Source organism: Diplotaxodon limnothrissa, linkage group LG9, assembly GCF_057381915.1.
Source record: "Diplotaxodon limnothrissa isolate DT_005_m linkage group LG9, D_limnothrissa_male_GT1.1, whole genome shotgun sequence".
NCBI lineage: Eukaryota > Metazoa > Chordata > Actinopteri > Cichliformes > Cichlidae > Diplotaxodon > Diplotaxodon limnothrissa.
In genome coordinates this window covers 8,265,346-8,279,722 of record NC_140604.1, presented here as the reverse complement: position 1 = coordinate 8,279,722, position 14,377 = coordinate 8,265,346, and the positions used below count along the sequence as shown (strand labels likewise).

Sequence of the window (14,377 nt, the reverse complement as noted above, 5' to 3'; positions counted from 1 at the left end):
AAATGTATCTACAAATTGAAGTTTACAGACATACTTACAGTTTTTAGAGGTTAACATTTTTCAAGTTATTAAATTTATATGAATTATTATATAAACAATGGCGTGGCTTTTTGGCAACAAATCATAGGTATGGAAAATGTCATTTTTTCCCACTCATCAAGTCAGGAACTCCCTTTAAAAAACACACATTAGTAATTTAATGTGTGTGACACCATCCCTACCATATTGTCTGTTTTCTTCTCATGATTCTTTTAAAGTCAGGTGTCACAGTGTAAGTACCATATTCTTTATTTCCTCCTGAAGTTTAGCTTAGATTCATTTCTCTTACCTCTGAATAAATCTATGGAAGTGCTTGTTTGTATAAGCCTTTGTGTTGTTGAATGTAACTTCCTTTACTCTATGTCCTCTTTGTCTATGTGTTATTGTCTGAGTTTATTCTCTCCTTTTTTTTCAGTTCCTACCTCTTTCATTTTAAATGTTGGTTCCTCTTTGGGCTTTCACTTTTAAAGATAGATTTGGCAGAAAAATGAGTTTCATTCTAATTAAGGATGGGAATCAATAACAAGTTCTTGTAGAGAAACAGTTCCCAGTAGTCCAAGTCCTTGGAACCGTTAATGTGTTTGCCTATCGATTCCACTTATCCACTTGCACTTGCTCTACAATCAGCGGGTGTTAAAGTGCAAATGATATCCAGGACAGAAACAACTGTACTATGCTCTTAACACAACTTTGGCTCTTTGCAAGTATCTGCATAGACAACATGCTAATGCTAAGCTAGCCAAGAACCTAAAGTGATGTTAAAGCTGAGTGAATGGCAACCCCAGACCCTGAACTTCAACAGATTACAAACAGACGAGCACAAACCTTTGAGCATACAGTCTGTAATTAATTTGAACAAATGTAATGTCTTTGAGATCCTACTTAACAATGGTGACAACAGCTGATATTGATAATGGAATCAGAATCAATAAATTCTGATCAATTCCCATCCATACTTCCAAGGATGGCTGGGCTGTCCCTTAGAGACAGGATGAGGAGCTCGGAGTAGAGCAGCTGCTGCTCCGCATTTAAAGGAGTCAGATAAATAAGGGATCTGACTAGGATGCCATCTGGATGCCTGCTAGATGAAGTACAGTGGGGCAAAAAAGTACTTAGTCAGCCACCGATTGTGCAAGTTCCCCCACCTAAAATGATGACAGAGGTCAGTAATTTGCACCAGAGGTACACTTCAACTGTGAGAGACAGAATGTGAAAAAAAAAATCCATGAATCCACATGGTAGGATTTGTAAAGAATTTATTCGTAAATCAGGGTGGAAAATAAGTATTTGGTCAATAACAAAAATACAACTCAATACTTTTGTTGAAATTTCCCAATTCTTTGAATCTTTGGGCTGAAGGAAGGACAATACTCGGTGTATTTATGCTCAATCAACAATCATTTATTTCCATACAATTCAACACTTAAGAGCATAAGGACCATCATGATGGGGAGACCTGCCTGAAGAGGGTCACAGCAGTCTCAAAATGGTGACGGGTTATTCAGCTTCTTATAGTCTCTGGTGGCCCCCACCTAGTCGTAAAAGCCTAAACATTACATTCTTTCTCTCTTACGGCGCCTAAGTTATGACCTCGGCTCCCTGTCTTTCTGCTCTTCTGAAAGGTGGGGGTATGGAATGTGGTCTATCTCCCCTGTCTTAGACACCAAGTCTCCTGCTTACAACCTTCTTTTTATGATTCAACAATAGAGCATGTCAAGAAAACAGTGTAACACATTCCCAGCAGATCAAGGATACAGAGTGATGCACATTTATCTAATGAACTAATATGTGAATATGTTCTGTTAACTCAAAAGTATAATGAGAACTAAACTACATACAGATCACACCCTCTATATTAAAGGGTATAATATGATCTACAGCAGTATTCTAATTCAACTACTTTGATTACATATATAAGGTAACATATAGTAACAGAATAATCTAATACTTTGTAACATAACCTTTGTTGGCAATAACAGAGGTCAAACGTTTACTATAGGCCTTTACCAGGTTTGCACACACAGTAGCTGGTATTTTGGCCCATTCCTCCATGCAGATCTTCTCGAGAGCAGTGACGTTTTGGGGCTGTCGCCGAGCAACACGGACTTTCAACTCCCGCCACAGATTTTCTATGGGGTTGAGGTCTGGAGACTGGCTAGGCCACTCCAGGACTTTCAACAGGACTTTCAAATGCTTCTTACGGAGCCACTCCTTTGTTGCCCGGGCGGTGTGTTTTGGATCATTGTCATGTTGGAAGACCCAGCCTCGTTTCATCTTCAAAGTTCTCACTGATGGAAGGAGGTTTTGGCTCAAGATCTCACGATACATGGCCCCATTCATTCTGTCCTTAACACGGATCAGTCGTCCTGTCCCCTTGGCAGAAAAACAGCCCCATAGCATGATGTTTCCACCCCCATGCTTCACAGTAGGTATGGTGTTCTTGGGATGCAACTCAGTATTCTTCTTCCTCCAAACACGACGAGTTGAGTTTATACCAAAAAGTTCTACTTTGGTTTCATCTGACCACATGACATTCTCCCAATCCTCTGCTGTATCATCCATGTGCTCTCTGGCAAACTTCAGACGGGCCTGGACATGCACTGGCTTCAGCAGCGGAACACGTCTGGCACTGCGGGATTTAATTCCCTGCCGTTGTAGTGTGTTACTGATGGTGACCTTTGTTACTGTGGTCCCAGCTCTCTGCAGGTCATTCACCAGGTCCCCCCGTGTGGTTCTGGGATCTTTGCTCACCGTTCTCATGATCATTTTGACCCCACGGGATGAGATCTTGCGTGGAGCCCCAGATCGAGGGAGATTATCAGTGGTCTTGTATGTCTTCCATTTTCTGATGATTGCTCCCACAGTTGATTTTTTCACATCAAGCTGCTTGCCTATTGTAGATTCACTCTTCCCAGTCTGGTGCAGGTCTACAATACTTTTCCTGGTGTCCTTCGAAAGCTCTTTGGTCTTGGCCATGGCGGAGTTTGGAGTCTGACTGTTTGAGGCTGTGGACAGGTGTCTTTTATACAGATGATGAGTTCAAACAGGTGCCATTCATACAGGTAACGAGTGGGGGACAGAAAAGCTTCTTACAGAAGACGTTACAGGTCTGTGAGAGCCAGAGATTTTCCTTGTTTGTGGTGACCAAATACTTATTTTCCACCCTAATTTACGAATAAATTCTTTACAAATCCTACCATGTGGATTCATGGATTTTTTTTTCACATTCTGTCTCTCACAGTTGAAGTGTACCTCTGGTGCAAATTACTGACCTCTGTCATCATTTTAAGTGGGGGAACTTGCACAATCGGTGGCTGACTAAATACTTTTTTGCCCCACTGTATTTTGGGCATGTCCTACCATGGGGTAACCCCAGAGCAGACCAATGACTTGCTGGAGAGATTATATCTGTTGATTGGCTCTGTTGAAGTCTTGGTGTCCCCTAGAAGAGCCTCCTTTCTCTGACTAAAGATAAGGCAGCCAGGGTGAGGGAAGTCTGGGCTTCTCTGCTCAGGCTGCTGCTGCTTAACTACGATACAGGGCAGGGACGTGCAGAGAGGTTTAAAGGGGCGGGTGCTCAAAGTTAAAAAGGGGCACATTGAACCATGCTGAATAACAACAACACACATTCATCAAGAATCTAATATGGGAAGGGCAGGGCTGTGTTGATCTGAGACTGTAGACATTAAAAAGTCCACAGGAGAGATGGTAGCTGATTAAACAAGTGTCATGAGATAATAACAAAATGCAAAGATTGGTGACAGCGCTTGGAACCATAAGGCAACGAAAAACTGTGACATCACTCTTTGCTTCTCTTCTTCCTTCCTTCCCATCATTTCATATATCACTCTCCACTTGCTGTCTATCTGAGAACAAGGCACAACTTGCTATTGCAATAAACTATAATCTAATTATCCACACCTAACAACTCTTGCACTTAATCTATAATAAAATGATGACAGAAAAATGTTATAGCACTGCCTTTAGTAGCCTCATACAGCTCCTACTGTTTCCTCCTCATGTCCTTACCAGCCATGTCTGCACAATGTTATATCATGAGTAATATTTTTTTAAATCCAGCTAAATAAAACACACACATGCACACACAGTGACATTTTAGACCTTCTTCAGAATACTGTATATACTATGGGCATCCTTACATTATTATTTATTACTAGAGCTACAATAATAAAGCAATGAGGAGGGGGAAGTAATAAATATGAAATAATGTATTTATGATGATTCCATTTGTTTCACTATCCACTCTGTGCAGGGCAAAGCTTATTACATTTTTAAACTGTATTTTTACTGCTGTAAAATCCAACTTTTGTCTTATTTAAAATATAAATCTAATATAATCTGCTTCTTAATGTATGTTCTTTAAAATACAGCGTGTGTTTTTTAATATATTATAATTATAATAATTATTATGTGGACATGCATATTAGATCGTTTTTTAGTGAAATATAATCCCTCCAGAAAGGCAGGAAATGCCCAGAAACTTACTTTAAAACTAAATATGTTCCCTAAAACGGTGACAGAGCTACAGACCCATGACAGCCTTACACAGGTAGCCAGCAGCTATGACCAGCACTACTTGTGCAGTTAATAAAAGGACAGGTAATGTTTGTCGCGCTGTAGTTCGTCAGTTGCAACAAGACAGCTTACCAACGTGTACGTAATAAGCTAATACTCCTGTGTGCTACACACTACAGTGTACGCTGTACACCTACTTACTGGTTTTGTCGCATCAGTCTGTGTCTCTGAGTTAACTTGTGTTTCTCCTACAGCTCCGGACCGCTAAAAATGCGCGTGCTCTTTGTGAGCTCGTTCCCGGCTCGTAACCAGCGCGTTCTGCCGTCGAGGGCGATCATTGGTTAAATGTGATCATGTGACTGATGCAAGCCAGATCCTTTTATTTAGCAAAACTATGATTAATAGTTAAATATTATTGTTGAGGGGCACAGACAGGACTCCGCACGCACACACACATAAAATAAATAAATAAATAAATAAATAAAATTTAAAAGTTGCCTCAACAAAAGGGCACTTTGGGCACTCATCAGGAAAGGGGCGGGTGCTCAAGCCCCTCTAGCCCCCCCCTCTGCACGTCCCTGATACAGGGTGATTGATGGATGGATGGATGTTGTTCATTCTTCGTGTGGTAGGAAGGTGTGATCGCGTAATACCTTGCTAAGGGTGCAACAAACCTCAGCATAGCACAAACCTTTCTCCCCATGCCATAACTGCCGTTCACTTTAGTTTATCTCAGTTTCTCATTTCTTCTCTCTCGTGCTTGGCCTCTCACTCGTCACACGATTCTGCAGAGTTTCATCATCATCATTTTTGTGGCTTATTTGTGGTAGCAGAGCAACCTTTAAAACCAGGGCATGGCAAATATAAAACTACATTGCAGAAAGGAAATTCAATAAAATATTATCTATCATATGTCTTCCAGCTGGAAGTACAGATTGTATTGAAACAGATTAAACAACAGTGGTGCACCAGGAGTCATCATATTTTTTAAGATGTTATTTCCTTATTACATTTTGAAGCTGTAGTTTTAAGTCACAGCTGATCTAAAAATGTATTTATCAATTAAATGGTTGCTTTTTTTCTTGAAAACTATGAATTCTTTTTTCCATCATTCTCACAGAACTTTGGCTCCTAAATCAACAGCTTTCTTAGGATACCAGGAGTAATACTACCAGTAATCTGTGCGAACGTCGGTCACTCCCTATGCCAGGCTAACCACAAGCATTTATGACTTCTCCCAACCTGTAACACAACATTCATCCATAATGCTCATTAGGTTTCACCTGCACACACAACTTCACGGCTTTCTACTTTGCCTCTACAAATTTCCAGAACAACAGGACCTTTGGTTACTAGTAAATGGACTGATTCTTATATAGCGCTTTTCTACTCTCCCAGAGCACTCAAAGCACAACATGCCACATTCCCCCCCATTCATTCTTCTATACTTCAGGGATGTTTAGCAAACATTCACACACATTCACGCTGCGACGGATGTATTGGAGAGCAACCGGGGGTTAGAATCTTGCTCAAGGATTTTTGGCATGCAGACTAGGGGGAGCCAGGGATCGAACCACCAACCTTCCAATGAGTAGCTGACCTGATCTATCACCTGAGCTACAGCCACCCTGATGCTCTTTACTCTGTTAAAAGTCTGGACACAGAAACACACACGCTCTTTATCCATCAGCGTAAGACTTAATGTCTCTCCTCCTTTTGTCCTCATGCTGTTCGGAGCTTGTCAAGACCTCTGTGTGTGCGTGCACAGTGATGTAGCCGCCCATTAAGCCGGTCTGAGAGGAGGAAAGCGTTCCTGAGGGGAGAGGTGGTGATTTCTGCCAGCTGTCTCTGTGATGACAAGTCTGACATGTTCCTCGTTCTGACATCACACACACGCACTCCTCACAACTGGAAGGCGAGAGCACGGTGTATGTATTTTAACATCGTTTTGCTCTATGTTGTTAAACTGTAAATTCACAGCAGTATGCTTTTCATTGAGCTGGGCACAAAATGGAGCGAAAATAGACTTTGGTTTATTTTCCAACCGCAGTTTTACATGGTCCACTCGAGTGAAGAAAAAGTACCCTGAGGCACACGAATAGTAATTCTTTTCTACACTGAAATTAAATTTGGGCTCCCCTTGAAGTGGTGGGCGCACCAACAGGCTATACTGACATTTAAATAAAGATGTATTCATTTTTCAGCTGAGGTCAGACTTGCATTCATACTCTTCTATTTGTATGCTGTGGAGCCACATAATAGCATGAATCAAATAAGTCCTTTAGCAATTTCTTCTAAATGACACATATTAGTAGTGTTGCTGATTGTGTTCCTTGCCTGAGGGTCCGTTACCTGGCTCATGGCTGGTTCCGGTGGCCAGGGCAGGCATGCCTCCTGCCGGCTACTTCCTGGTTCTCCTCAGACTGTGGAAAATGGCGTCAGGAGCTCCTCGGAAGCAATCTCCAGCTGAATCTGAGGATGGGCTTTATGCCATAGAGCCCTGCAAGAGAACAAGAATTTTGAGCCTACTTGTGGCAGAACAGATGTATATGTCTGAGTATGTGTTTAGGGATTACACTGGCATCTGTAACCATGGATATAAATATATATATTATAAAACATATATTTGTCTCTGTAGGTGAGCCAGTGCATGTGCGTTGACAGTGTGTTCACAATTTACTTCTGGTGTTTACAACGCATTACTTTTTCTGCTGCTACTTTTCAGCTTATATATCCCCCTGAATCACAACATAAGGAAACCAAGCAGCTAATGTGCATCAGTGTGGACAACACACACGTATTCTGCTCATTTCCAACTCCATGTCTTTATTCTTGGATTCTATTGAAATCGTTTTCCATTATCCAGAGCTCAAACTAATCCTTTTTTCTCTCCTTCTGTTCATCCTCTGCATGGGTTGGAGTTTCAGCTACTTTACCACAACCTTTAATAAACAAACATGAAAAGTCTTAAGGCATGCTGCACCATCTTTTTCTTCATTTTTTGTTGCATGTGAAGGGGAATGACCACATTCTCAACTGTTAGTGTCTGTTCAGACCACAAGAAAATCTGATGGTCATGGGAGGAGTAAAGTGACACCTTGCCATGTTGATAAAGGTCAAGCTCTGCTTAGTTGCAATGAGCTGTTCCTCCATGTATCCATGTAAAGCCTGACATCTCCAAATGGTTCTCCCACCATCTAGTGGGAACTGTTGCAACTGCAGGGAGTGTTCACCCTAAAAACCCCAGCTGGGGTGCAACCTGAAGGACTTTTCCTCAACAAACCACCTGTATGTGTGTAAGTCAGAAGATCTTGTCTGCATGTACGAAAACACATCTGGGTGATGGAAAGGTGCACAGACTGTTTTTCTTCTTCTCTTTTCAAAAACAATCCTTTCTGCTGGGCCTGCGGGGAGAATCGGTGGAACAATCTGAATCTCAGCTGGATGCTGATGAAGTTAGAGAGAGAAACAGTCAGGAGGTGAATGACTTACAGAGAAAAACACTCGAGTGCCTGAAACTTCTCACTGCCTATCAAGAAATGTAAAGTCTGTTTCAAGTTTAAAACTTGAAGACAGTTTTGTTATTTAATCTTTAGCTTCCTCTCCTCTTTCTTGAGCAGACGGGACATTGGAAGATCACTGCTCAAAGCAAATGGCCAAAAGACATCAAGAACTTCATCAGGTAAAGAAACAGGAGAAAAACGTGTCATCCTCTGAATGCTTTCTCAGGGTTCAACTGGGAGAAATGCTGTCTCCATCTGGGCCTGACAGGAAGAGCAACGACAGGACACAAGAGAGGTCAACTTTGCCAACGAAGGTCAGCGCCACTGAATCCTCCCCAGGCACCCACTGGGATGTTGGATTTTCTGTCTGTCCTGTTCTTCCCACATCCAGTAACAGCAAGGCCAGCTCCTGGCACTGGATTTTACTGGGCCACCATGAATGACACTCGTCTCCACTGCGTAACTGATGACCATCCAAAACCAGCCCTGTCACACCTGCTCTGGTTACAGCTCAAAGGAGCAGTTAGCTCCAAAGTTATCCAGCAGCTCCAGTGTCTGCTGATCAGCTTCAGGGTTTATCTACACTGGTCCTTATATGACAGAAAATCTATTCAGCAGCCTGTGCAACACATGCTCCTTTTACCAACACCGTTCTGTCAGCTAGATTGAAGAAATTCATCTTGTGACATTTAAATAAAAGCAATCACTGCAGTGATCACAAATTTGATGAAAATATTTAATGTTAGCTTTCAGATTCGACACTTCTTAGACACTCAATCCTACTAGATGTTTTAGTCAGTACCAAATATATATTAAAAGGATAAAACAGTTTGAGGTCTGTGTAATCACTGGTGATTCCCTAACCCTTTACCTCCAACTATCATCTAAATCCACTGCATAGTTCCTGCAGCATCCAAGGCCACAGACTTGCTGAGGTATTAAATTTGCAGACAGTAATCAACAGCTGCATGCTGAAGGGTACACTATGTTGTTTTTGCTTGCTCTTGTGTGTTCCCATAAAGGTCAGTTATGGTAGCAGACAGCACACAATCTTCAAGTCCACAAAAAGAGGTTTCCAAATATTTTCCCTGTGATGATGTTTAGAGGAGGGAAGTTCTGCTACAGAGACTGAAGATGAGAGATTTACAAGCTCATGGGTTTAAAACGAGGAATAAAACTGTGCTTTTTATGGAAAACTGTGGTTGCTTCAAGCCACTATGATGTAGAGTAGCTGAAATACAAATTGATTTCTTTCTTCACAGTCGCCCCGATACCAGCACCCCAAACCACCACAATGTGCAAAGTCAGACAGACAGAAGTAGATAGAGTTACAGGCGATGCACACAAGCATACATGACACACTTGTAAGAGCATAATTGCAGCTTAACCAGCTGTGGTAAAGGCGAACATTCATTTACACACAGTGGAACTCCATTTCAATGAGCTGTGCATAATTGCAGTGTATTAAAGCGTGGTCTTTGGGAATTTTTATCCACATGACATTCTGAAATGGAAAGAAAGAAATTGAGAAATCCTTCTGATGGCAGCCCTCTGCCGTTTTCTGGTTCTTCTGTGGAAAAACACATTGTTGAATAATGTCTTTCTCCTGCCTCGCTGTGGCCCTGCCAAAGTGTCACCACGTCCATTCGTATTAAGCATGAGGCGCGTGGCGTTGGCGGGACAGGGTTGAGTTTTCTGGAGCGTGCCATGCGTCTTCTGCTTAATAGCCGTTAGCTTTATGAGGGATCGGGGCTGCTTAAAATAAGACTTGGCGGTACCTGGCATGGTTTGTGTTCCTGCAATGACTGACTGCTATGAAGGAGGAGGGGAGCAGTAATAACAAAGCAATGAGCAATAGGAAGAAGTCCATGCATACATATGTAAATTAGGTTAGGATTGGGTTAGCAAATGTGGAATATCGGTGTAAACCAAGATGTAGAAGAGTTCATATCAAGGGCAGCATCCTTGTAAGCAGTTAACAGGAAAATGTGAAAAGTGAGCTCTCATCTCTCGGGCTCAGGTGGGATTTTTCTGACAGCTCAGACAGAATCAGCACTCAGCCATGTGTTCCTCATGACTGTCCAGTTGTTCCACATAAAATACTTCTGCTTATGTATATGTACACACATGAACACACACACACACGCCAAGAAAATCAATATACAACTCTCTACTGTATTCAATGTTTCCTATAGAAAAACTACACTAAATGTTTTGCAGCAGCACTCCAAACTGTAACACTTCCCATGTAATAAAAGCTCATAGTAACAGGGTAATCGTATCAATCAGTATGAACTGTACAAATACTGATAGAAAGTGAAAAAAGAACAAGCAAAGTCACTTTGTCTACACAAAAATCATTTGACCACAGAAACCTTCATGAGCACATGATTGAATACATGTGCAGGGCAAAAACAGGTTCAGTAAGCCAACCAGCCAAAATCCGATGACAAAGATGTTCTACACAAGATAACAAATCAAGAAGAAATGGCCAAACGCTCTGCAGGGACTTACCAGATCACCTTCTTCGTTCAACAGAAACAGCTTTCTACGCAGCAGCAGATACTCAGACGTGCACAAAAACACTAGAGCCTCCCATACAGGATGATACCCACCCGCCAGGTGTGTCAGCTCACCTGGAAAGACCTGAAATTCGAGTTCCTCCTGCCTAAGGGTTGACTGCGCTCCACCCACTTTTAATTTACACTACAACTCAATAGTAAAGAGACAGAAAGGGTGTTAACCAGTTTGACCCTGGCACAAAAAAAAAACAAGTCTTATCTTGGTCTTCTCCGAAACTGGAAACTTTTATTTGACTTTGATTTTACATACAGCCTTGCTTCTGTTTGGCTAAACATGCTTTTAAGTATACTATAGAAACGTATCAATCAAACTATATTTCCTTCTGTCATACACAATGTAACAAAAAGGTCCAGATAAAGTGCTTAGTAAACGCAATACAGTGTAGTCTTTTCAAAACGTAATAACAACAAATAACCACTAGATGGTGCAATCAGCTCACTAAATATTTTCACTGCTCAGCCACCAGGAGCAAAAACTACTTTGGAGAATAGCTGACAGCTTACATTCACATTGTTGCTTCAGTTTGTGTATTTTTTTTTGTGTGTGAGTGTCCCCATCATGACCTCAAGATGTGCCTCAGTGTGCCAGTAAATACAGGGATCGGTAATCTCATCCACTGCCTGCCAGGCAGGGCCCCATTATTCCTCCACAGAGGAGGCAGTTTTGTTCTTGATGCTCATTTAGTTAAGGTGGCACACAAAGACAGAAAATTATAATTCTTATTAACAAATCAGATTACAATGGATTTTGAGAAGAAAAAAAAGGAATTGATTAAGAGTATTGTAGTGCAATCATTTTGCAAGACTTGAGCAAGTTGCCAGTTGTACACATTATCTGAGCTTTTTTCATTGAACACTTAATTCAACCCTGATCTGCCAAAAGAGGCATATAAAGAAAGCAGATAAATGGTCATTTCAAGCAGATATTCTTTTTCAAACACAGCTTTGCAGATGCATGGCCAAAAATCCTTGATAAGGCTTTTTCAGGAGCATTAACGTACCATTTGCCATTTTCCTCCAAGTATACTGAATGGGGACATCTATTACCTGCGTAACCTTCTTACTAAGTTGAAACTAACAGATAATGATAATAAATGGGAGATTAATTGTCCATAATAATACAACAGCACTGCTATAATACACAGTGTGTTTCTTTGTCCACAAACTCATCGTAGACCATCAGGTGTTGAACAACCAAACCTTTCCCACAGGTACATCTTAGGCTCCTGAAGGTTCTTATCTAGATCAGATGTCATTATTTCACAGATTATTTCACATATGCCCACGATGAATACATGTCACCCTTTGATTACAGCTCTATCTTAAAGACCTCATAGCATCAAATTATCTCGCTGAACATGTTCACTTCCTGTTTAAAATGAGTTCTTTCTCCCCCCGTGTTTGCTTATAGGAGAGTGTCTGCTTGTTGGGGTTTTCTCACTAATATTGTAGGACATTTACATCACAACCCCTTGAAGCGGCCGTTAATGTTAATTGATGCTGCATAAATTAAACCTTGCTGAAAGGAACAGTGTGTTACTTAATGCTTATAAAGTTTTTAGCAGGAGAAAAAATTATTTTTACCATAAAACCTGAAAGATATAGTCCAAGTCTTGTGCAGTCTAATTGTATTTTTTAAATCTCTTTTCTGGGGCGATCGTGGCTCAAGAGTTGGGAGTTCGCCTTGTAATCGGAAGGTTGCCGGTTCGAGCCCCGGCTTGGACAGTCTCGGTCGTTGTGTCCTTTGGCAAGACACTTCACCCGTTGCCTACTGGTGGTGGTCAGAGGGCCTGGTGGCGCCAGTGTCCGGCAGCCTCGCCTCTGTCAGTGCGCCCCAGGGTGGCTGTGGCTACAATGTAGCTTGCCATCACCAGTGTGTGAATGTGTGTGTGAATGGGTGGATGACTGGATATGTAAAGCGCTTTGGGGTCCTTAGGGACTAGTAAAGCGCTATATAAATACAGGCCATTTACCATTTTACCATTCTGATGATATTCAAATGTTCAACATATTTTGTATACAGATGAAAGAGTAATTGCCATGTCATAAAGCCTATAAACAATGACTCATTAAAAATACAAATATACAGTACATTTGTTTCAAATGCTCCAGTGTACAGTCAGCTACTTGCTTGTCCTTAACACCTCCTCCTCCACCTCTTTGTTCTCCTCCTGTCACTCCCCTCTGGTTCCCATGCAGACATAGCAGCTCTTTGTCTGTCTCTGACCCATCAACAAGGAGAGGAGGCCAAAGTGACTATCAGTTGCCACTGACACATTCCACTTTCTCTCTCTCACACACACACACACACACCGTGTTGAACCAGTCATTAACCAATTACATTGATCCTAGACATCAGATGGAGAACAAAAAGGCGGAGGGTGGATATAGTGGGAGTGGTGGTGCAGAGAAAAGAGGAGTAAAACACACTTTGCTTAATCACATAATATCATTGATTTGAGTACTTCACTTAAACCCCACAGGACTCAAAGTCCCTGAATGAAATTGTGTTTATTTATAGTGAGGGAGATGCTAATGCATGACTCTTCTTCACACACACACACACACACACACACACACACACACACACACACACACACTTCAATTTCCATTCATTAGATGAGCAAATAAAATAAACCTACAGTGAGAGGGACAGAGAGAGAACAGCAGGTAGCCATAAGCCTCTCTAATCTCTATGTCCCTCCAAATGCCAGTGTTGCCGGGTAGCCTACATCCTCACCAGATATTACCGGAGTGAAGTGCTCTACCTGGAGTGCACTGTAGGTGAGGAGGGGGTGAGAGAGAGAGATATACAGATAGAATAAAGGAAAGAGAGAGAACGAGAGAGTTTGACAGACGGATGGGATGAAGCCGATAAGAAAGCAGGAATGCGGCCTGCAGACAGGCCGATAAGTTAAAGTACGGTCTGCCTACTTTTCATGCATGTTGACACACATGCCCACCCACTGTGAGTGTTTAACATATGAGTTACCAAAGCTGCAGTGGAAAGTGGAAGCGAGCCCATTAACACGTGCATAATTAATACATGTAGAAAGCAAGAGGAAAGAGCAACAATGAGGAGAATATAAAAGAATATCACCTAAATAAAGGTAGATAAATAAAATAAAAAAAAAAGAAGTGTAGCATTTACTCATCCCAATGACACCAGCTGTATCTCACGCTCCTAGCTGCACTCTAATGCTGTTTGGCCCATTTTAGCCCAAAATAACTCTCACTGCCACTATAAATAATCCCTTGTAGTATCAACAAGCATTGTGGTAATATTCGAGGCACAAAGCTAGCCATGTCAAGACAACTTCAGAGCAAAGATAACTATGAGTCAGATACATTTACAGCCGTACAGGTCCATCAGTAAGGCTGCACTTACTTGGATGGGTGTTTCATCTGTTTCATAGGAATTCTGTCATAAACCAGAGGATTGGAAACTTTTCTGTATATATTATATGTAACACTTTACATAATTGGAGAAACTGTGTCTAACGTTGTCGTTAGCGACAAAAAGGTTCCTGCTTCAAACTTCCTGGTCAGCCGAGACCTTCCTGTGTGTTGCTTGTATGTCCTTGCAGGTTCCTCCCACAGTCCACAGACATGCATTTCAAGTTAACCCCAGGTGTAATCACGCTGATGATGTGGAAGTCTAAAATCTCACAAAAAAACTGTATGTATCAAATATGGCGTTAATGATCTATGAACATT

General features: G+C 41.6%; 1 protein-coding gene across 1 annotated transcript in view; it reads right to left on the bottom strand.

The window, feature by feature from the left end:
* The window catches only part of mpp7a (MAGUK p55 scaffold protein 7a), a 65,959-nt gene that overhangs the window by 26,813 nt on the left and 24,769 nt on the right, over window positions 1-14,377 (bottom strand). Inside the window, exon 2 of the mRNA XM_085362617.1 lies at window positions 6,928-7,075. Within this exon, the coding sequence (XP_085218743.1) occupies window positions 6,928-6,964 (37 nt within the window). The 5' untranslated portion in view covers window positions 6,965-7,075. The remainder of the gene's footprint in view (window positions 1-6,927; window positions 7,076-14,377) is intronic.